This window comes from Nannobrachium achirus (assembly GCF_963921795.1).
Source record: "Nannobrachium achirus genome assembly, chromosome: 17".
In the NCBI taxonomy this organism is placed as follows: Eukaryota; Metazoa; Chordata; class Actinopteri; order Myctophiformes; family Myctophidae; genus Nannobrachium; species Nannobrachium achirus.
The window spans coordinates 36647960-36672763 of NC_137824.1; the positions used below are offsets into that span (position 1 = coordinate 36647960).

At 40.9% G+C, this 24804-nt stretch overlaps 2 protein-coding genes across 2 annotated transcripts in view; both read right to left on the bottom strand.

Moving 5' to 3' along the window:
* The window catches only part of tmem265 (transmembrane protein 265), a gene marked incomplete at its 3' end in the record, with an annotated part of 435019 nt that overhangs the window by 272648 nt on the left and 137567 nt on the right, over positions 1–24804 (bottom strand). The window lies entirely within an intron of this gene.
* sesn4 (sestrin 4) lies at positions 1139–20255 on the bottom strand. The gene is made up of 9 exons (XM_080745406.1): positions 20095–20255; positions 11988–12185; positions 10204–10386; positions 8726–8962; positions 7165–7279; positions 6502–6626; positions 4296–4462; positions 3974–4118; positions 1139–3569 (listed from the first exon to the last, which is right to left on the bottom strand). The coding sequence occupies exons 1-9, from the start codon at positions 20158–20160 to the stop codon at positions 3480–3482; spliced, it is 1326 nt and encodes a 441-aa protein (XP_080601532.1). The 5' UTR covers positions 20161–20255; the 3' UTR covers positions 1139–3479.

The window sequence follows — 24804 nt, forward strand, 5'->3', positions numbered from 1 at the left end:
ATCACATAAGTCTATCATAGACTTGTGGAAACGTAATCCTCATTTCAATTACTATTGACCGTTAACGAAGATCTAATGTAGTACATTACAGTGGAATGTCAGTTTCCTCATGCTGAAAAGAAATGAACTCCAAGGTTCAATAGCTGGTGATGCCCTTCTGATGTTTGTATTCTTGTATCAGTCTCCAACTTTTACAGTGGAATGTCAGTTTCCTCATGCTGAAAAGAAATGAACTCCAAGGTTCAATAGCTGGTGATGCCCTTCTGATGTTTGTATTCTTGTATCAGTCTCCAACTTTGACTAAGAGGAATTTCTGTCCTCTGTACAGAACTCCTTAAAGTGCATGCTGTTCAAGGACTTTCTTGTGCTGCCTGATTTAAGTCACCACTTATGGCCCTCTATAAGTCAATCCTATTTTTATTATTTCTTTCTCTATTTGAACATTTGGGAGGATGCCAGGTTAAAGCAGTTAAGATATGGGTTGTATGTCCTCCATTTCTCCTCCTACAGACATTTTGTAGATTGCTTTTATTTTTTGGGTCATTGTCATGTAGAAAGTTCCTCTAAGGATTCAGCTTCAGTTCTTTTTTATGCACGACCCCACATTTTCCTCAAGTATTCTCTGGAAGAAAGAGGAATTCATCAAACACACTGCCCTACTGTTCTATAATAGTAGGCTGGACATGACCACGTCCAATGTTGTACAGCTGGTATAAGATTATTTTGGCAACATAGTATTTCTGCAAGTATTTGATTATTTCTCAATGTGCATTTGCCCTGCTCCTAAGATGTAGGTAGGTCAGTCCATCCCAACACTTGATGGACTGAACCTCATACAGATTTAGGTGACCCAAAAGCCCTTCCTCTATCACCACCCATAGGCCAAAATGTAGGCTTAAAATATAAAGCAGATTACAAGATGAACTCTGACTTTGGGGACCCAAGGGCCCTTTCTCGAGCACATTCTACAATTAATATATGACAGTGACCCTCCCCCCAGTCTCTTTGAGAGAAGTCACGGCAAGAATTTCTTCAATCGATTTGTTGAATCACCTTGTGCGGTCAATAGTTGTGAAACTAGGCCTTTTTCACAGCCACTCAAAACAAAATAAAAACAAACAAAACAATGCATTTGATATAACATCTTTATAGAAAACATGTTTTTCACATTTCCAAAAAAGAAAACTTTTTTTTATTTTTTTCACTTTTTGTTAAGTTTATTGTCCATTGATTTACGTGGTAAATCTGAACAATTGTAACATCCATCTGTGTCGTAGGCTCTTGCTGAGTCGCTGGGGTTTGTCGGTGGTGTCAGACAGAGACACAGGCATTTGCAGCCTTCAGTCACCATATCACAGAGGTGTTGATCAACACCATAAGGTCTGTAGTGCTTTCAAACATTTCCCGTCTTTTTTTAATCTATTTTATTCAGTGTGGAGGTTTCCCAGTAACCGCCAGTAGGTAACCAAAAGATCTCCAGCACTGTCTTCAGTTTGGCCTCAAGGCACCTGCATTAACACCTGCATCAATACCTGCGTTAGCACTTGTAACACTTGTATTAACATCTGCATTAACAGCACTTTTCACTTGAACCGATATACATTAAGCCCAATTTATACTTCATAGTATGACGGCGTCGCCTTCTGACAAGAACTGATGTTCAAGCCATCGCAACACGTTAGCATTCAAATTAAGTTCTGGTCAGCAAGCAACGGTGTCATACTAAGGCGTGCAAATGAAGCTTTACTGTTAGTCTCTCTCGATCTTGTAGCACTAAACCTAAAAATCATCCACACCTCTAAAGCTACTGGGGGTGCAGCACAAAAGGTTTAGCAGCAAACCCAGATACAAGAGGACAATCATAGTACAATCCTACAGTTTACAAAAAAAGTAAAAAAAAAGAAAACTAAGATACAAGTTTATAAAATATCTACTTTGCACATTGTACCATGGATCTTTACCTGGTAATTTGCTTTAATACATCTCACCAAATACAAAGTTGACAAAAAACTTTTCTCATAACTCCATACTGTTGTTGAGTTATCAAGATTCAATAGTGATTGACAACCAGTGCACTTCTACTCATGGACACTCGTTTGTGTAAAATACAGAGCAGTGCTGAACCCCTTCAATCCATCCATCTATCGTTCATTCGGTACATTGCCAAATTTCATTTTTGGATGGTTGTTGTCTTTCCAACATTCACATTAAAGGCTAATGTATTCTTTGTCATACGATCCTTTTGACAATTGTCATTTTAAACTGAAAAAAAGTGTAACATAACTTTTGTCCATTTTTTTGAGCGACACTTGTTGAAAGGCTTGTGCAACTAAGTACAAGTTAGCTTTAAGATGGAAACTCCTTCATGTCATTGCCAAAGCATGTCAATATAAAAACACTTGCTAATGGCTCAGGTTTCCTTCACTGACCTATTCTCTTTTAACTTAAAGACATCCTTTTTCTCTATAGACTGTTGAGTGCGTTTTGATTAACATCCTTGCAAAAATTATTTCTCAGCCAAGTTCAAACTTTTTGACAATGGACTGACTGAAACCAGGGCATAGCACAGCCCCAATAATTAAGACCTAACTAACACTGCAGGTCCTGAACTAGAATCAGATTGACTCAAAAAACATTTATGGTTGAAAACTGTAACGGAGTCTGAAAGTTGAAGGACTCAGTCTCACAAGTCTGTTCTGCATCATTCAGTGAACAAGCAAGGCATCAGACCGACATACTGTGGGTCTCAATTTCTACCATTGAGATACGTACATGTACATTGCATTATAAATATATAAAGTTAAAAAAGTGCTTATTAAAAGAAACTATGGGTATGTGATATCCTCCAGCAGTGTCACCTTTGACTTTGTTCTTGACCATCACTTTTGTAAATGTTTCTCCTCTGGGTTCTCCATTTAAACCACCAACAATCACATAGGATTGTCACAGAACAAAGGATGGCCAGGTCTCCCAAACAACATTCATTCAACTTGTAGAAAAAGATGAATATTTTCTTTTGTTTTTGAGAAGAGCATAGCTGAATACAAAAAGTAGAGTGATACACCAACAAGGTCTTGGCCACTGGTAACCATCACATTGCTACAATGAAGCACAATCTGCTTTCATCACAATAACGTTGGAACACAAACAATACCAACAGAAATTAAAATAGCTAGTAATAATTGCACATAACCATTTGGAGAGAAGAGATGTTTGATATGAGGATGTTGCAACGCAAGCCGTCCTTCACATAAAAGGTAAAGAAACCCACAGAGATGAGGGGACAAGAGGGGAGCTTTTCATACTGTAAATACAACTAGAGTGAATCGGAAAGGAGCGCATTCTTGAGACATGGCTGGTTTTTATCCTGAAACGTGTGTGTCGCTCTCCCCCACCTGCCATCTCCATCCTTGTATCCTCTTAACCTGGTCTCTCCGTACGTACCGCTGGGCAGTTGGGACTTGGGTGGTGTCTGGGAACTAGGCGATCATGAACTGAGTGATGGCTCTCAGCGCGTACAGGAGCTCAGCCTGCAGACGAGCCTCCATGATCAGTAAGTTCACATGTATCTGAGGGAGACACCAGGAGACCCGATTTAGTTGTGAATAAAATGTGTCAGTCATCATATTTACAGAGTAGAGTGCAAACAATATTCAATACATCTCACGTATCTAAGTTTCCAGTTACACCGTTTTGTTACTGTCGTGTATTGTTTACTTACAGACTTCAGACTTGTGAATAACACAGGTAGGTTTAGGAGAAGAATCTAAAATTAAAATGTCTTCGATTTAAGAATTCGTTAACTGAGTGAAACATGAAAGAACACAGTACATCTGCACCACATTTGCACAGTTCTTATCTAGAGAGACGTAGAAGTTCCTTTTCCATCAGCAGTGGATGTTTAAATATTTCTGCTCACCATTTTGCTCAAAATTGTAAAAATGGCAGCAGAAGCTCAATAAGAGTTACTCACCCGTTCTGTTGGTTTGAGCGGGGTCCAGGGCAGAGGGTAGACTGGAGTCCTGGTGACATCTGGGAAACAAGCTACAGCCTTGATGTAGAGTTTTAGATCCCTTTCCAACAGCTGGTTCACCTCCCCATAGTCATAATCATCATAACTATAAAACATACAATGCATACAGTTATACAAATCATATAGTCCTGATTGATCCAGTCATGCAAATCATACTCCTGATGAATCCACTTATACAAATCATATATTCCTGAGGTAACCAGATGTACAAATCATCCTTATTCCTGATGAATAAACAGTTATACACATCAAATGGACTCACCGTATTCCTAGCACACAGTGGATGTAATTCCAGATGGCTCTCTTCAGGTCTGGACTGTGGACGGATGGGAGACCGGTGACGCTCCTGAACCGATCGTCCAGGAGATGTCCGATGTCCGAGTACAACCTGTTGACCAGCGAGAAGCCGTGGTCCTCCCACGAATAGTCCTGTTAAAAAGGGAATACAAACAAAGGAGACAAACTTAACTTCAGCAAACCTTCACTTACCAACAAGCAAATCCATTTAGGGCCCGATTATAAAACGTTTGGATTTCAAACATAGCTATGGAGGTCTCCATTGTGTACAAAACCTGTACCTTTTGAAAACTGTTAATGAACAGTCAAATCAATCAAACCATTTTGCTAAGCAAGCTGGGTTACAATCACAAACACTTTACTCTCCAAGGACTATACGGTACATGCACGGGAATTTTAACAATACACAACACCACAAAAATAAAAACCCAACAAATGCAACTGAAACATAATTAAATTTACCACCAATATGGTGGCTCCGATCCCTTTGGGGGAACATTCCATTACATTAAATTCAAAGAGGAAATTGGGTGATCTCGGAGCCGCATTTGTCATTTTCTTGGGTAGAGCTAATATAGTCTGCCATCAATCACATCTAAATCGTGCATACGAATCCATTGTAACAGTATAATGTATTTAGAAGTAAATCGAGTCTTTCTGATGTTTCAAGCATTCAAGAAAGTCTGCACTGGGAAATGAGGGTTGGAGTTGATGATTAATAAACCAAACAAACCAAAATGTTATTGTGAGTCATCTCCATTAAAACAAGTTGAGTCTCCCAGGATTCCATACTAGACGCCTTATAGTTTTCACTTTACATAAGTATAGCTGATCTACAAACTCGCAATGGTACTGTATAAGCTTGGGGAGCTGCTATTCTTGCAGAATCTTCACCCCAGAATAGCGAAGCTAGGGTTTAAGTGGTTAATTAACATAGAACCAGCAGCACAGTATTCAGCAGATTTGACTTAGCACAGCCAATGTCAGTTTGTAGTTATACGTAGATAGCCCCTCACATCCTCAACAATTTCTTGCAGAACAAAATTGAGGGATAATCAAAACAAAGACATTTATTATTTATCTGCAATACAGCTCAGTGTTGGAAACAATGTAAAAAAAAAAAAGTAATGCGGGCTGAGTCTGACTTTAACATCTCAGTCCAATTCATATCAACACAGTATATTGTGAGAGCTGTCTCCCCGTACTCGAATACTTCCGGGAGAACATTTTTAGACCATGTCTTATCTTTCTTTTAAAATCCTAGACGTTCAGAATTGTCTGGTGCAGCCTGGAGCTGTCCGACAGCAGACAACAAGTCTACATCTTATAAAATGGCCGCTGTGAAGAGACCAACTCAGACAGTCAGCTGACTAGTGACTACCCACAATACATGGGTAACATGTCATTAGGTCGAACTTCCTTTGGTCCGACCACCTAAACCTAACCTTAACCCTAAACCTAACCTCAGTAAAACTATGCCTAAACCTAACCTCTAACCTTAACCCTAAACCTAATCTCTGTAAAACTATGCCTAAACCTAACCCTAACCCTAACCTCAGTCGACCCAACGGGAGTTCGACCTATGGGGCAGTCCCCCAATACATGATGATGTAGAATGTGTTTTTTTAATTCCATAAAATTTCAAATACTACATTCAAACAGAAGTGAAGTACCGGCAGCTGGTTAATTTCGACCTTTATGGCTGCTTTAACCACTTCCAACCTGGCATCCCTATTTTGGGCATGTCTTTATAGTCGCAAGGTGTCGTGAGCTTGAAGATTGGTTATTATTACCCAACATCGCCTTTTTTTCTATCGATTACTCTTCCCATGGACACTTCATGGATTTCTTTTTGTTTTTGTCACATTCCTAAGCCAATCATTTGAGCAGGCTCTTTGTGTCTCCATAGGGAACCACTGCTGGTCATCAAATTATTGGCTTAGGAATGCGACAAAAAATACAGAAAAATATCAATGAATCCAAGTCTTCATGGGGTGAGTAATTGATAGAAAATAGTAATTTTTTAAACTATTCCTTTAAGTGGTTTAGGTACTGCTGTGGGGTCAATGTCTCGTAAACACAGCATCATGCTAACGTTCCTCTAAAGAAGTGTGTGTAGTGATCAGAGCACCGTTGTAAACAGGCTGGTGTCAGATTCTGACTGTCCTCACCTGAACCCTGAACACTTGGAAGTGGTCGTCCTCTCGGCGGGCGATCTCCTGGTAGTAGAAGTCAGGGTCCGAGATGAAACGGGAGGCGTCTGCACAGTATTGCACCTCCTCTTCCTCCTCCATGTCTGACGGGACAGACAGAAAGGGGACGGGGGGAGCAAGTCAGTAAATATACATACGTGACGCCACGATAATCAATCAGCTCTCATATGAGGCCTAAGTTTAACTGCTGCTATATCACAACATGTGGTTTGACTGCTTAGTGTAGAGAGGGAATACACCTATGGGCAAGTGACTGTCTGTATTTGTTTTATCTTCCCCCAAAAGAATAGAGGGTCAGCCTTGGTTAAGATTAGGGTTAGTTTTAGGGTAAGAAAAAACATTTATGCTTTATTTTTGATAGTGACAGTGAGAGAGAAAAGGCAGGAGAGACAAAGATGACAGCAAAGAGCCTCAGGGCGGAGGATTAGAGCCTTATATATGTGGCATGCAGTCTTACCAGGTGAGTCACTGGGGCGACATGGGGTTACAGATTTTGAGGTCATGTTTAGTTTGGGCCAGTAGGTCAAGTAAAAATTGCATTTTTCTGGGAAAATTGCATTTGAAGTCCCCACAAAGATAACAAAAATGTGTCAGAATCTCAAGTAGGTCAACAGTGGCTACCTGTTTGCTGGAGTGTGTGAACCAGTAGGAGGCGCTCCTCTCGTTTCTCCTTCTCCTCCCGGGATCTGTGGATCCTCTCTTTGAGACCCACCATGTCACAGCTGGAGTCCAGAGACTGTGGGGACAACAAGCACACAGTCAACACCTCACCCCTGGGAATCTTCACTTTGCACGCGCGGGCACACGCACGCACGCGTGCGCACACACAGTCACACACGATCTGAGAGACAGAATTAGAACTATGAAAGCAGGATAATTCATAATAACACCACTCTAGTCTCTATTCTTGAGCTTTCTAAAAATCGTAACTTTTATTTACAGTAATATGTGCCCCCCCACCACACACACACACACACACACACACACACACACACACACACACACACACACACACACACACACACACACACACACACACACACACACACACACACACACACACACACACACACACACACACACACACACACACACACACACACACACACACACACACACACTTCAGTGCTACAGATGTCAATGGGTCATCTGACATGCCTTAGGTCATCTGACATGCGTTAGGTAGGCTCCTCATTTGCTGAGCACCTGTGTTTTGTGGTTGTCTGTTATTTCACCATGTGTTGCTAAATTACAGGCAGGCCAGTGTAATATTTTCCTCCATGTCTGGAACAAACTCAGCACATTTCAGGATCCACAGAAAATGCAAAAAGGGATCTGTGACTCCCACAATTTGAGATGCACTGATCTACACTTCAGGCGCTATGACAAGCCAAACATTTTTGTCCTAAAATGAAGGTATTGACAGCAGTTGAAGATGGATGGAAAGGTATTGAGAAGTGGAAGATAATATGTTACAGGCCCATTTAGTGACACAAATGTAAACACATGGTTATCCCCACCACCAGAAATAAAACAAAAGGTGATTTACTTTTTATAAAAGGACTAACACAATAGATACATGATTTTTGTGAGAGTGTGGGGGACTGTAATAGGTTTGTAATTGTTATATGTTTGAAAATATAAGTATGAAAGTTACAAACATTCTGGCCCGGACTGCTGGCCTAGCAGTCTGGACACATAGGCATCTATGCAAAAATAAAAAAATATATTTTTCCCCTGCAGGGAAACCGGTGACTGCTCTCCATTCCGACATGTCGCCACTCCGACATTGACTTCTTAATGTCGGAGTGGCAACAGTTCCATAGAGGTTAGATTTAGGGTTAGGGTTAGAGATAGGGTTAGTGTCGAAATGGAGAGACGTGTCGGAAAGGAGACATGTCGGAATGGAGACATCTAACCAAGGAAACCAGACTATAGTACTTGTCCGACTTTATTCCATCCATCCATCCAGATAAACGTTATTTTGACGCTCTACTCCTCCCACAGTTTTGGTGGCACGCACAAGTCAAATCAAGGCTTCATCGGGAATCATGTCACGGCAACCACACTTTCTAGTTTAAAGAATGCATCGGATTCTGAATATAACCTTACTTTATATGTTAACTATGTACATATTTATGCAGACGTTATGTGTGTGTAAAATAAACATCAATCCGTTTACCCGTCGTCTGGTGAAGTGTTCGGTGGCGGACAGGTTGGGGGTGTTGCCGTTGGCAGCGTCGGATGGGCAGTAGCTGGGCGGAGGAGTCCCGTTGGGTGTTTTGGGGAGCGGGACGGCCTCTGTGTCATTTCCACATCCAAACACGAAGCTGCAGAGAGCGTGACAGTGGGCCAGCAGTACCACAGCCTGGACCAACTCAGCCAGCGACCAGCACTGCTCTCCTGTCTTCAACAGAGCCTGGAGGAGACGACACAACACAAAACCTGGTTCACACACATTGTGGACACATGTCTGACCTGCAGGTCAGATAACGCATTGATTTCAGATGTTGACACATATGGGGCTTTTGGATCTGATACTGATTCTAATATTAGTTTGGGAAACATGACTTTGAATTACTTTGGAAAAGAATAATACATCTGTTTCCAGCATGTATTGTGCCTAGTCATAAGGCCATTTTGTGATATTTTTAAGCCAGAATGAATCACTTATGTTTCCCTGTATTAACGGTTATACAAAACAGTACAGGGCAGACTATACTCACAAATCCGAGTTGATTTGATTTGATCCAATGAGAGTAAGTGGGAAGAAGGGTTTTCTTTTTTTAAGGCATCTGGCCAAAACGTACAGAAGGCCAAGACGTTACCTTTGATATTACTTAGTGAGTAGTGACACATCCTGCGGTAAAACGCCAAATAATGTGATATCAGGAGAATGGTCCAGTGGTTGCTAAGGAATTTTAGAGGGAGTATCAAAGACAAATTTAGAGAATATCAAGCAGTGTTGAACACGTCCATGACATAATGTGTAATACATTTGCAGGAGCTTGTTACATCCATCACATAATGGATCGACAGCCGATCTAAATCTAGACATTCTAACTTTACACCAATGAAGTCGAACAACTTTGAATTGTATGACAGCATGACATTGATAAATGGATGAAGTGTGAATTCTTCGTATACTTTTATGCCAGGTTTCTTCTGGGATTTGTTCATATAGAGCTTCCTCTCACTTATTCTTCAGACCATCAAACGTTGTTGGGTTGGTTATACAAATTAAGAAGCTCATATATTCTCCCAATAAACTGCTTGAAATCTGTTCCTCGTTTAAAGGACGTGGAGGGACAATGAAGGAAGCCTGTAGATTGTGATTCTATAAAACGCTGAAATTTATGAAAAAGTGACCTATGAATGCTGACATTTAAGTGTTTCGACATTAACGTGGACAAGACCTTTAAGCTTCTATATTAAAGTTTCAAAAATAGAAATCTACGGTTTTCAAATTGATTAGTATTGATTTAGCACTTTTTGACAAAATATGGGTCAAAACATCTGTAATCAGTGGTCTAGGACTCTCCAAAAAAAGCATCTGCATCGACCCAAAGAAGTGGCATTGGTCAGGCTCTAATCTCCAGTATGTGTCAAGTTCTCGGGGGGTGTTCTGTGTATATGCTAGTGATCGTTGTGGTTGCATACCTGGATGTGTGAGCAGGCAGTAAGCCAAGGCTGGTGAGCCAGGACCTTGTTGATGTGGTTGAGGTGGCGAAGGCGTGGGGGCGCTGCCTCCAAACCCTGCAACCACTGAGCATCCCCGCCGACCCGCAGGAACTGGGCTGAGTGGAGAGCCACCAAGTAGCTACAGTGATGCCTTGCTGCAGCCTGCAGAGCAGAAGAGGGGGGGTGAGAAACACGATTCCTTCCATACAGGGCACAGGCGATCCAAGTCCAATGACAGCAGAACATTCTAACATGTGACAAAATGAAGGCTAGTTCATACTTACATAGTTTAACTTGACTCCACAACAAGGTGATGGTTACTTTTCAATCCAAAACATTTCTTGAAAACAAGATGGTGTCTAATAACGGCGTGGCTTCCCTGTGGATCTCTGATGTACATAGTGTACATACTTGGGCATTGTTTCAGCCCAATCCATACCCCATTGACTTCCAGTATAAAACAAAAGTTTTTAAAGTTGAATATTCCTAAGTATATATAGGTAAAATATATTTGAGCTACTAACACGATAGATTTGGCTTTGGATCAGTCAAGCAGTTTGCAAGAATCGCCCCAGAAAACAAACACACACACCCACACACACACACCCCCACCCCCACCCCCACACCCACACCCACACACACACACACACACACACACTTCTAGACGGCTAGCCTCAGAGGAAAGTAAACCCCCCATAAAATGTACTTCGAATAGCATAGTGCGCATGTTACTAATGCTGAGCCTGTCAGCATATTCAGCCTGGTGAGTATGTTATTGATACGAATACACCAACTCAGTGGCCTTGAGGTTAGAATGTCTGCACTGAAATTGTAAAAGAAAAAGAAAATGCCTCCCTGCTTGGCACCAAGCATCAAGGATTGGATTGGGGTTAAGTCCATTTAACATACTCCAGGGGGTGTACTTACTGTATCTATACATCAAGCCGACTCACAACAGAAACAGGAGATAGGCTCTGGACATATGGGCCACATCACTGTTGGTTCCCAAAGCTCCTTATATTTACGTAATTACCAATGAAGATGGCATCAGCAGATGCAACAATTATCACCCACTGCCATATCATAAAATATACTGTATTCTATGTTCAAATTTGTTGAAATGAGTAGGAATTCTTATGGGTTGAAATTATATCTTTCTCTGCCATTAGGGAATGTAATTTCAGTATTCACAAATTTACCCTAAAATATTTGGCAAATGGTGATCAAACCTGCATTTTTGTTAATTTTAACAATTCTGTAAGACATTAAACTTCATAAAACTAAGAGAGAACACCATTTACAGTACATTTGATACACAGTTTTAACAAAAAGCCACGAGTTTGGTTTTTCATTGAAATTTGCAAGATTCTATGGGAATTGGGAAATGGACAAGTAATATGAACAGACTGAAGAAATCTGGCGCTGTTCGGTCCAGCAGTTTGCAAGACAGACAGACAGAGAATCCTCTAGGTGGCTCAGCCCCTCGGACCCATGCTCCAAAAACAAGATATAACAATAATACGCACTAATGTTAATTATTTTGGAGGAAATACAGTCGAACCCGTGGCAAAATGACATTTGATACTAGACATTTACTCAAATGGTATATTCCAATGGGTGACTTCCACTTTTTACCAGAGCCATTTGCCAAGGAGATAGCTCTACTTCTACTTTCAGGCTTTTAGGTACTTTTTTTTCCCACCAACGCTTACGATAAGTTAATGTTTCTAGGTGTATACAGAGCGACTGGCAGGCGTACTGACCATGATAGCGATGTAGTGTCTGTAGGGCAGAGGCAGGGGGCCGTCCATGTGCAGAATGTAATGCTGTGTGCGTAGGAAGCTCTCCAAGTACTGGGGATGAGAAGCCATCTGCTGAGACAAGGCGTCCACGCTGCCCCTGCTCACCATGGCCTTCATGTACAACAGAGACGCTCTGTCCTTCTCACCGTTCACCATCACCTACACACACAAACAGAGAAGTTTGGTTACTGATAAGAGATAATCAGCGGTGCTTGTAATCTTCAGATTGTGTATAAATTGAGGGCGTTTGCAACGATGTTGTCTTACGCACTTACTCCTGCCAAATCCGTTTCTGCCAAAAAAGAACATGCTTTATTTGACTTTTGTTCTCACCACTCTATTGTATTCCTTCTATTAAGCTTTTGCATAATATCTGTTGCTTGGGTTATTGTTATGTGACGCACTTTGATTTGTCTGTGTGTGAAATACAGTATATATGATATACTGTACAAATAAACGTATGGATACTCCAGGACACTTAGACATATCTTATAGACAGGATGTGCATATACTGAAGGACTGTAGTTCTATTTCAAATTACTTGGTTGTGTCGTTTGTATGAATGGATATGAAGTCATACTCCTCCTGGTACATAAAGTATGTAACCAATATGATGAACTAACAAGGTAGTAACAGAAAGTAACAGAAAACATTTTGCAGTCAAATTAGTTTAGGCCCTGAAGTGTGAACGCTGGTGGGTAAAGCAGAACATGCACGCCACATACACGTACCCGTACAGTGTACACACACACACACACACACACACACACACACACACACACACACACACACACACACACACACACACACACACACACACACACACACACACACACACACACACACACACACACACACACACACACACACACACACACACACACACACACACACACACACACACACACACACACACCTCTGAAACAGAGTAGAGTTGGACTGGACACCTTAAAATCAACTGCGGAGGAGAGGGGCCGTCTGCAGTGATGCTGTAAAAACATTCCTCCTGTTATGGTGTTTCTCTAAAGAAAGCCAACAAGGACGTGCTGTGATTCAGAGGATACAGAGAGGTCACACCGCTGCTCAAACAACAAACTCTATGGATAAGAAGCTGGATTAATGATAGACTTAGTACCGCGCTCGTTCAGAGCATGTAGGTGTTTGGAATGCGTGTCTGAATTAAGCGGTCTGGTTCTGGAGAATAGCTGATCTGATCAACTTGACACTCAAGACTGCACTGCCTTGGTTCCTCAGCGATAAACCTACCAAGTGTGAAAGAGGATCGGATGAATGGTCCTCGAGATATGTGAATCGGAGTCACAACACACACACACATACACTGTACATACAGAAATGTAGTGTGTATAGTGTATGCATCTACAGTATCTGTATTTAGGTATACAGTTCTTTTCTGTAATGTATATGAAAGATACTACAAAAAAGAAACCCAATAAAACCAACGCTAAGGGGTAGGAGGAGCATAGAAAAATAGCAATGTCAATGTCATCAGAAGAAAAATACCCAGTTCCTTGTTTGAAAAGGGGAATCACAATAAAGGGAGGAAGCAAGCATCGGCAGAAGGGGCTGATGGAAGGACAGACGGACAGACAGACAGACAGCACCGAGGAGGCCTTCCAGAGGGCAGCTCTCTCCTCAGTAGCAGATCTGGACCAGACCAAACACACAAACACAGCAGCGTCCAGGACGCCAAGAGAAACACACCCATGCGGAGAGGGAAGCTGGCCTGCTCTCAGACCCAGAGCCATCTAAGCATCGGCCCTCGCTCATACAACGGTCTCTCTAGCTGCAGAAGACGACTTGGAAGCTTCGCCCTGTGTGTGAAATCCGAGTGCGGAGCCCAAAGCCAAGTTGGTTCCCTGCAGCATGAGGGAGCCACACTGGCATTTCCAGTGTGGACGTGCCGTTTCCCCTTTAACAGCACGTCCCATTATCTAGGAGTATTTGGGAGGGGTTCTCGTATCAGGGTCCCGCCAACGTGCCAGAGACAGCTCGCGGGGGGCTGGTGACCGGTGAAGCTTGTTACTTAATTTTAGGTCATGGCAGCTCTCTGGCATTCGGCACCTTGTTTATATGACTGGTAGCTCCATGTGGTATTTCACTTCTCTCTGCAGTGATTGAAACGTACCCCCTCTCTCTCTGCGCTGGGGTTGAAACTTACCCCCTATTCCTACAGGTCCCGGTGAGGGGGGGCCCGAACCTGTAGGAGACACCACCTCCCGACCTATATATACAGCAGCACCCGGACTGAAGGGATATGATCATTATATCACACATTAACCTCTTACCTTTGCCCTATACACTTTATCATACAACAAAGGATGGCAATTGCAGCTCTACAAACTCACAGCGTGGCCCATTGTGACCTTGTAGAACTGCTATTTTGGAAACCGTTTAACAGATTTTCTTTTACGAAAGGCCTAAAATAGGGACGGCAAGATTAATGTGGCATAATAACTATCATCTCCCCAACCCATCTGTTGCTTGGGTTTGTTGTTATTAGAGTCCCGCTCTGTCACAGTAGATCAAATAGAACAGAGTAGGGTTGAAAAGGGGTAGAGATATGCATTGGAGTGAAACATGTTGAGACACAGACCCTGACCCACTTTTGTGTCTACGAGTGAACATGGGAACCATTCCGCCATGGGCCAGTGGCACACAGACAGGTGTCTGTCAGTCAACATCTACAGTTAAGACTCAAACGTTTGCACCAGCACGTATCTACTGTTCAATGATGATGTCATTATCATAACATACGGTAGGTTTCTGTCTGGCCTCGGATGATCTTGGTATTAGGATGCAGAATTATAATTAGAGCTATACTGACATATATTGGTTTGGTTGATATCATCCGTCATTATTTGACCTTTTTTTAAGTAAATCAGTATCTGCAATAATGCAGCCGATGTGTCCTGATATTTTATCACTTTCAACCTGTTTTTCTCATTTTGGGCATGTGATTATAGCTGAACATTTTAAAGCGCTTTAAATGTTTCCAAAAAACGTATAATGCGTCACTCAGTCACAGTGTGACACATTATAGATTGTAGATTGCCTATTTTAAAGAATGTTTACTTTAATCAAAATGTTTGTAAGATGGAATAGTAATTATTAAGCACATTTTATGACATTTCTGTTAAAGAATTCTAGTCGATCGTCTAGATTAGAACTCTCCAAAATTGGGATCAGATAGAAAACTCTGGCACCGGTCAGGCTCTACTCTCTACAAACAACACAGGAATGAGACAATTGCAGATTTAACAAACACGTTTCTGTTCTTTGTTGAGCAGCCAGTTTGTCCACTTCATCTAATGTGTTTTTCTTCATTGAGAGCTGAGAGAAGCAGTTTTGTAGGCAGACACAGCTGAGAAGACTCTTATGGGATTTTACCCTGGTCCAGTGGGGATGTGAACGACACATACACCATCAACAAACAGGGGAAAAAAATGAAAAAAACAAATGTTTTTAATCAGTACATAGCCCACTCCTGTTGTTTATAATAATATCAGATTTCAGTAAGACTGGATAATAACTGCTTGGCACACCCATTTAGTTTCTGACGCCAAAACACAGCCAGGCAAAAAATCTGTAAAGGCAGACAGAGAAAATAAAAACAGGCCGGTTGGTATTTAACTTTAGACTAGTATTGCAACCGTAGTAAAGCTCCAGTAATAACTCAGCTATAAGAGGAGTAGTGATATAGGCAATAGGCTACATACATAACACCTACTGAGTACTGAACTGAGGCAGGGGTGGGGTTCAGCGCAGCACTAACATCTGTGCCCCCCTTCTGACCAGACCCCCTAACAATGACATGGGCCAGTTTGTCCCTGATGTGTCTGGACATGCAGGGACGCACACATCCGAAAGTCTGTCTCGATATGCAGAATGACGTCTGGACATGCAACAAGTCACAAAGAAACAGGAAGTTCAGTTTATGTCACAGCAGGAAGTGACACATGCTAACAGTCTGCACCAAATCTGCTGACGCACAACAAAACATCGCCTCTATATCAGGAGGACTTACACGATTAACTCTGATTAATCTGACCTGAATATGCTGTGGTTGCACCTACTCAGTTTTTCTCTAAGGCATTTAAACTCAAGAAAGTGTCATAGCGGTTACAGACCTGTCAAGTGTCATAGCTCAGATACTGAAACAAATGTATGGCACCACAGAAATAGATTAGGCCAAGCCCACCTTATGAAAATTGCAATAAGAACTAATCAACAGTTGTGTGGGTAATAAACAAGTGAGAAGTGAGTCCGTTGGCCTGTGGGGCTGCATCAAAGCTGCATCCACATACACCCACCCACCTCACTGTATTTCTTTGTCTACCACAGTACAGGCCTTGCAACTTCAGTTGGCTGATATAATGTACTGTAGTCCCCTGGCCTACCTACTTTGAGTATCTCAGATGTATAGGCTTTTATTTAGGGAGATCTAATTAAATCATGGCACCATATTGTATTACATCATGATCATATTTACTCATGTGCACTGCAAACTGGTGGAGTCTTACACAAAGCTGTATGGCTAGCTGAATATAAATCATAACTTTAGGTTTCAAAGAACATCTATTTTCTGATCAAAAACAGTCTAAAACTAGACTGCACTCTGTCGAGGTGCCAACTGCCAACGTGTGCCTTGTGCCCTAGTGGCCATATATGGCCTACTTGTGCGCCAGCAGAGCATGCAAGCACTACTTTCGGTGCTGTCTGTATGTATGTGGGTGGGCAAGTTGGCTCTCTGTCGAAGTGCCAACTTGCTCCTTGTTATTTATATCAGGTCGCACTTGTTGGCAGTGACGTCACCAAGTAGTACATGCAAAAGTAGTACATTGTAAGTACATACAAAAGTAATACATGCGCGCTACACTGGCGCAAGTAATAAACTAGATACTGCACTCTGTCGAGGTGCCAACTTGCGTCTTGTGCACAAGTAGGCCATACTTGTGCGCCAGCAGCATGAGGTGCACTCACCACTGGCATCACCACTGGCACTAGGAATGCTGGTCCCTCATTGGCTGTTATTGATGACATTGCCAGAAATGCTGGTCCCCGATTAGGCTACGGGCTTAAACTAAAACAGACATACATACATACATACATACATACGCAGCCGAACGCAGTACATGCGTGCTCTGCTGGCGCAAGTAATGATTATGCCGACATTAAAATAATGTTACAATAGGGGGGTGGGGGTTATGACAGGTGCAGATGGTTTGATATTCATAAAACACAAACTCTCACAGGAGAGGTAATTTGTTTATTGATAGAGCCAGAACCGAGGCAGAAATGAAATGCAAAACAACGATGACATCACTTAAAGGAAAAAGAGAAACACAGGAACAAAGACAGGCTTTCGCTAACAGGCTCACAACAACAGAACCAGCAGCACCACTCGCAAAAGAAATATCAACGCAGGAGAGCATGACCTAGGCAGAACAAAGAAGAGGAAAAATGATGCCAGCAGTCTTCCAAGGGTAAATGTGTCAGTGGGAGGAGGGACGAGAAGAAGAGAGAGCAGGGGGCTGCAGATACAGGAGAAGGATATTCAATCTGCATTCCAACTGCTGGCTGAACAGGGGGTCCGTCCTTATCATTGCACCGGTCGTCCTGACAGCCTCCCACCAACTCGTCCGTCCCCCCTCACCGGAAACGCAAGCAGCAGCCAGCCCTGTTTTTGGCTCTGCAACCTGAACTCGGGGAGTAGCGCAAAACAACCAGCTGCAGCCCAGAGCGAGAGAGAGAGAGAAAGAGAGAGGGGAGGGGAGCTGCTGGGTAGGACAGCAGACACAACCAAGACAAACAAACCACCAGTCTAACATGATGAAGAAACACAGGCAAACACAGTCACTGAACCTCTCAGCGAGCGAGCGAGCGAGCGAGCATGGCAAGCAGGTAGAACAAAGAGATGTAGTGTAGTAGAGACCCATGTTGATGCATTATTAGAATAACACCATTTCGTAGTTGTCGGGTGGAAAACCGTGTATGTCCAAAACAGTTTGTTTTGTGTTCATCTTTTTTTAATGATTTAAACTAGTAAAAATAGCTGAAAGCACATAACGCCTCGCATCGTGCTTGCAGATCGGCTATTTTCACTAGTTTTGTGCGACAATCTTGTGTGATGAAGCAGGGTTTTACTTTACAAAAAAGTACAAATTTGAAACTTGGGAGATACAAGGTTTCTGCCTGACAGTGACGATTTATAACATCGCTCTCCCTCAGGAAAATCCCAGAGGAATGGAGGTTATACCATTGTCAACTATTTTAAAAAACTGCTTGCAGTTGCATGTCTAGCATCTGTGAATTTAGCAATTCCCCCAAGCTAAAAAAGGCTTAGAGAAACTCAAGTTTGGAGGGGTTAGAAGAAAACAGCCAGGGTCTGGCTAGCAGGCTCTTTAATCTGTATGCCCAGTTTTCAGAGCATAGAGGCTAACATTAAACCCCAGTAATCCCCAGGTACAGGAAGTAGACTAATTAAATGTCTGTGTTCATGGTCTGAGCCATTACACCATTATCATACCACAACATTACAATTAGGGGGACAGTTAACTCAGCTCAACTATCCTCACAGCAGCACTACCCGGATGTGATCGGTGACATTGCCGAGCAGCCTCTACATGCCATTCAAGAAGAATTGACAAACAATGCCCGTCTATCCCCCAGAAAAATGCACACAGTGGGCATGACAACAGCAGTCAGAAGATCTGAATTCCTTGCTGCTCACATTCCTCCCTCTGTTCTGTTCTATCTCCTTCTAGATGCTGAGCTGCAGGCAGCAGCAAACATGCCTTTGATTGCACTTTGAAAGGCGCCCCCTCACTGCTGCAGAAAGAAAGGCAGCGAGAGAAGAGAAAAACAACTTTGATTGGCAGTCGAGTGCAGCCAACATAACAGCACAATAAAAGTCGGTTGCACATCAAGAAGGAAACGGGGGGCGAATAAACACGTTCCTAATCGGATTGGGCATCAAAAACGTTCATCTCTCGTGCATCAATTTTTCAACGAGATATTGCGAAATGACACGATCTGATGCCAAAGACAAAAGAAAACCCCACTGCATTACTTGAGTCACATAGACACATACATACATGGGGACACTGTGCTTGAACAAAAAATTAAGATGATGTCATCGTCACTTCTCTAATTTGCGAACAGTGCAAATCAATTCATATGAAATGTCTTGTCGACACATTTCACTAGATAATTGGTCATCACAGCACAATAGACTGGGCTAAATCTAATTACCCAAAGCCAAGTATTGCATGTATGTTGTATTGTCGACTGTGTTGGCGACCGCCAGCTTACAACACAGTGCATTTTGCAAAATTGCACCGATTAATTTGTATGTATTTTGTATTTTTGCTGGAAGAAAACGCACCGTTTATCTGGTTAACAGTTAATCTTAATGTGTCGAGCTTCACATGAACATATTAAAACGATTAAATTGGACGTCTGCGAGCTTTTAAGTAACGCTGGTCACTTTCTATGAACCAATGCAGCATTTTCAACGATTTATGTGTATCCATGCATGTCTATTAAAGCATTTGTTTATTGTAAAACGTGTGTCATTGCTTTTTTTGTGTGTCTGTCGCAAGTTTTATAGGACAGCCAGAAGTTTGCGCCACCTTGTTAGCCATTGTAAAAAAAGATAACGTTTGTAGCAAAGGAGGAAAAGTGTAATAATGAATACAAATTCCCTCTCTATTCACATTGTAGTTTGTTTGTTAGTAACCAGGTATAGACAGAAGTACATAGAGAGATAAAAGTGTTTCTATGTTCTATTAACCAAAATATACATTTTGCTCTTGATTTACAGACAGAGGAGTGAAATTACGTACGTTTCCTACATGGAAAATTGAAGTATACTGGATTTGTGAACGCGTTCTTTTGAGAATTTGTCCAGGGTACAAAGAAGACAAAATTCCCCACAAATGAATGAATGTCAGTTTCTTGTCTCAGGGCTAGTTAGCACCGTTAGCTCAGTTGTTAAAACCCTAACTTTAACCGAGTTAAAACAGCCATTAAAACGGCGGTGTTTTACCTGCTTTTGGACTCGCTGGCATTGGGTTCTGAGGGAATAATCCATTTTATTTGTACAGATGATCATTTTTTAAATAAAAAGCTGTTGCCGTTACATGGATGCAGTCTTTTTTTCTGTCAGTCTTGGTGGCTCTGGTTCCAAGCTGCTAACAAAGCTCAGACCCTCTCCAACTGTGGAGCTTCTAGCGTCCAGAGGAAAAGAAAAGCCAAGGAGTCCATCGTCCGGAAGGCTGCTCGCGCTGTGATTGGCTGTTTGGGTTGTCAGGCACGCAACGTCGTCCAATACCAGTGGTGAAAAAAGTACTCGATGTTGTACTTGAGTAAAAGTATCAATAAACACACTGCAATGTGGATGTTACAAGTAGAAGTACTTGGAGTAAAAATACAAAAGTATTGGCATCGAAATGTACTTAAAGTACTCATTGTATGAAGAATGTCCTGTTTCAAGTTTTCAAACAGCTGTAATAATAATCCAAATCTACAAAGTAACTTGTAACTAAAGTTTTCAAATAATTGTAGTGGAGTAAAAGTACAATATTTGCCTCAATCTGAGATGTAGTGGAGTAGAAGTAAAAGTATTGGAAATTGGAAATACTCAAGTAAAGTACAAATACCTCAAAATTGTCCCTAAGTACAGTACTTAAGTAAATGTACTTAGTTATTTTACACCACTGCTAATATCCAACTTTCTCTCTGACAACCAACCAGCCTATGACAAGTGACTGTCCCTCCAGGCTATGGGTTGCGTGACTCGACCAGGAGAAAACCTTCCAAGCCGTGCTGACAGCTCCAGTGACAGCGTTGTCCAATCAAAATAGCAGGGGCGGTGTTAAATCGACAGAGGGTGTGTCCATATGCAAATGAACATCTGCAAACAACACATGTCATAGGGGACTTCTACCCATATACTCTATGCTTCTACCTTAAATATCTGTGAGGCAGTCATAGATTTCTATTCTAATCCCCACAAGAACACAGTAATGAAATTCAGTTGTCATTACAGATTGATTGATTGAATAGCCTACTGTATAAGAAATGTGCATAGGCCTATATAGGAAAAGTACAGGACAGTACAATTCACTGATACAAGGTCAACTAAAATGATAAAGACCACAAGCTTTGGGGCTTGTTTAAATTGGGGTCCCTTTTTTCTCTCAATTCATTAAAAAAGCAGTTAACCTACTTATGACACACAGGTACAGAAGAAGAAAATAAATGAGTAACAAAAAACACTGATAATAGGGGGGAAAGATTCAGCTGTTAGAATGCACAGGGATCAAGAAAAGAGTAGGCCTACTAGAAACCAAGTATACTTTTTGTACAAGTATACATGGTGCTCATGCCCTCATATCATATGAACTTGGGCTGCGGCTGCTTGGGAAATGGTATGGTGAAAAAGCATTCAACAGGTGTGTGTATAGTGTGGTCAAAGTACACATTATATTAACAGTGTATTTACAGAAATTGTCAAACAAGTAGGCTATAGACAATCTACCATCAGTACTGTGAGTAGAATAAATATAGTTACTCTATACCCTGTAAAAGAAAATCTTTGTATACATATGTGTATATATAGGCTAGAGTAGGCCTAGAATGTACACTCAGCTTTACACAAGAGGAATTACACTAACCATAAATAATGCAAAAGTAGTCCACAAGCAAAAATCAAAAAGCTCACACAGCAGCAATTCAAGCAGTTGATTTGGATAACATTGTGCAATACTGTACAGTATATTTGCAACCCCATGAGCCTTGAATTTGATGTTGAAGCTTTGATGTGCTTGGTTGTGTTTCACAGGAGGAAAATCTTCATTTGACTTACAGTTAATGGCAAAAAAGTATACTATGTGAATGTGATTAAAACAGGCACTGAGATGCAAAAACATGCCAAGAAGTAGGGTCTGGTAACTAAAGTCACAGAGAACCATTACGGGAGGATGCTTTTTGTTTTGAAATGCCAAATTAATTCTTTGGGTTTACATTCAAGGTGGTTGGCCAGACTGTACAGTAGTAAATATTGACTTTTCAAGAAATGAGAAAAATACAATAAAAACATGCTTTTTTATTTTACACAAAGCTGCCTCTTCAAAGTTGGTATGGTGACTTTATACATTGTAAGATACTTGAAAATGTCCTTAGCTTAAATAATGATAATGATAAAATAAATCCTAATACAGCCCAATGTTTTTCATCATTAGGAGAAGGTTTAGTCAGAAGCACTTTTTAATACTTTTCATTGGTTAAGTATTTGTACAATCCACACACAGACGTAAAGGGTGTTCAATATAGCACTGATTTATTAAAATATTGTTTATGTTCAGTCTTTTAAAATTAAATTGAGTCAGATGAGTCTATTATATAAGAAGTCAGTGTTATATGACTCAAGAAATAAGTAAAACCATATGTGTGTTGTGGGTATAGCACTAAATGCCATCAAGTTAAGTAACACATCCAGCCAAACATTCCAAATGTGGAGACAAGGTGGATCATTCATGTTAATTTCCTGAGACCCAATCTTGCTGAAGTAAACAAGCATCATTGACTTCAGTCTCTGTTTTTGCCATGTGATGTCTACCAGCGACATTCCATTTGGATAGAGGGCTTATTTGATTAACACACTCCTCTGTCCCAATTGTTAGTTTTGTGTGGAGCTTATTCAAACCACTATACTCTTGATGAATTGCATCTTTGTTCTTTATCAGAAATCTTGGTATTGGCATTCAGCTGGGCCATATCAGACTGTTACACTGTCATACAATGTGATCCAGAAAACAGTACTAACACAGTACGGACCACACAGCCACTAAAATGGACTCATAGACCTTCTGTCTTGAATTATAGATAGATAGATAGATAGATAGATAGATAGATAGATACTGTACTGTAGACAGACAGACAGACAGACAGACAGACAGACAGACAGACAGACAGATAGATAACAGACAGAAGGACCTTTATTGATCACGCTGGGGAATTCAGTTGTCATGGCACTGTGTTCTTTCCTTTGCCAGACTTTCAGTATCTCCCTTTGAAGTAGATAACCAGATACATAGAAATTATACATAATTTATTATCGGTTCCACTCATCTATAGTAACACATTTAAACTGAAAATCACAACAGAAAATATGGATATTTATTCATGCAATCATCAAGCAATCAAGCTCCTCATGAAGTGATAAATTACTTTTCATTTAGTAGAACAAGTTTTATGCCAACTTTAAATGTAATTCCTATGCAGAATATTCTTAATTGCTTACTGCCAGTTAATTATTATGCTGGAACTAATCATCTATCTATTGATTAAAGGGTAATGGGTAAACATGCTGACTGTAGGCACAGATTAAAATTTCTAAACCTCTCTGACATGGAATGGAAATTCTTACTGTCTAAAGAGGAGAAAACTACATTTCATGTGATTTAGTTACGTTTGGACAGCTGCATGCAAGATTATACCTGGATTTCAAAGAGTTCAAATAAAACCTTTTTTTGTATACTTTTTAAATTCAGCTACATATCAACATGTCGTTCCAGCAGCAGAGAGGACTGATACATTCAGTAGCCAACAGAGAGCATGGAAACCATGATTTTATGAGGAAGTACAGACATTTCTATAGATGGCTAGAACAAAGGCTACTATATGACACATCCATGTGTGACACTACATATTTAAATGAAAATAACAAACAACAACAAGAGAAACGATGTTGGAGAAAACCCAAACCACATGATTCCAGCACCAAAACAAGCTGTAATTAGATTTCTTTGTCGAAAAACACCATGTGACACCTGCTTAACCACTTTGAGGCATACTTATTTTGGGCATGCCATATAAGCAAAGATTAAAATAATTATAATCATCAAAAGGTTCTAGAGGAAGAAGTGTAAAAATGTGTCAAAAAGAACGGTTCAATTATTTACATAATTCGAAAAATATCAGATCTACAAGCTCACAAACTATTTTTTACATGTTGTGAGCTTGTAGATCAGCTATTTTCGAAATAGCTCTCAAATGGTTAATAAGAGTATGTGCACTAGACCAATAACAAAACGAATAATCAAAGTAAGAAAACAAGAATATATATGATCCTGAAAACAGATCTCAATAAAGCAGGAAAAGCAACTGTATTTACATTATACACTTTCATGTGTCTACTGCGGTCAATTGTTTAATGATCAGTGAAGTGAAGGGCCTATAGGTGACCTAAGGGCCTAAATATGTATATAGAATTATGCTGCTTACCAAGTTATTTGCTCAAGTCTGCTATTGTGTATAACTTTCTAAATTCAATTTACAATATCAAGTTTACACTTTCTATTTGACCTTTGATTTCCTTGCTATCTACGGCTGTAATTAAGTTAGACTCAGCAATTTGTCAACAGCAAGGAGTCAGGTCTGATTGATTTATTTCATAAGAGAGAATATTATTAATGACTGTAACGCAAACTAACAGGAACATTCATCTTTCCCTGTAAATGAAACTGATAAGGAACGAACCATCTGGTTTCACCTCCACTGAGCTGGGAATTAAGCTTCCTCAATTGCATTAGTCATAGCATTAAAATGTGTCAATCTTTGGAAGAGATGTGAGATGTTTCTTAAATATACTGAACAGAATACTGAAGGTGTCTCTTCCACGCAGCAAGACGTTGGAGAACAGGGACCAGCTTGGATTTATTTTGAGAATGTTCATGTGATTCACATTACAAAG

What these genes read in the sequence shown, in the direction of transcription:
- sesn4 (XM_080745406.1), bottom strand. Translation starts at nt 20,160, where the DNA reads ATGATCATCTGTACAAATAAAATGGATTATTCCCTCAGAACCCAATGC. An exon ending in CTGCCTGCTCACACATCCAG is followed by an intron (nt 8,963 to 10,203) that starts GTATGCAACCAC and finishes CGTCTCCTCCAG; the next exon opens with GCTCTGTTGAAGACAGGAGA. An exon ending in TCCAAGTGTTCAGGGTTCAG is followed by an intron (nt 4,463 to 6,501) that starts GTGAGGACAGTC and finishes CCTTTTTAACAG; the next exon opens with GACTATTCGTGGGAGGACCA.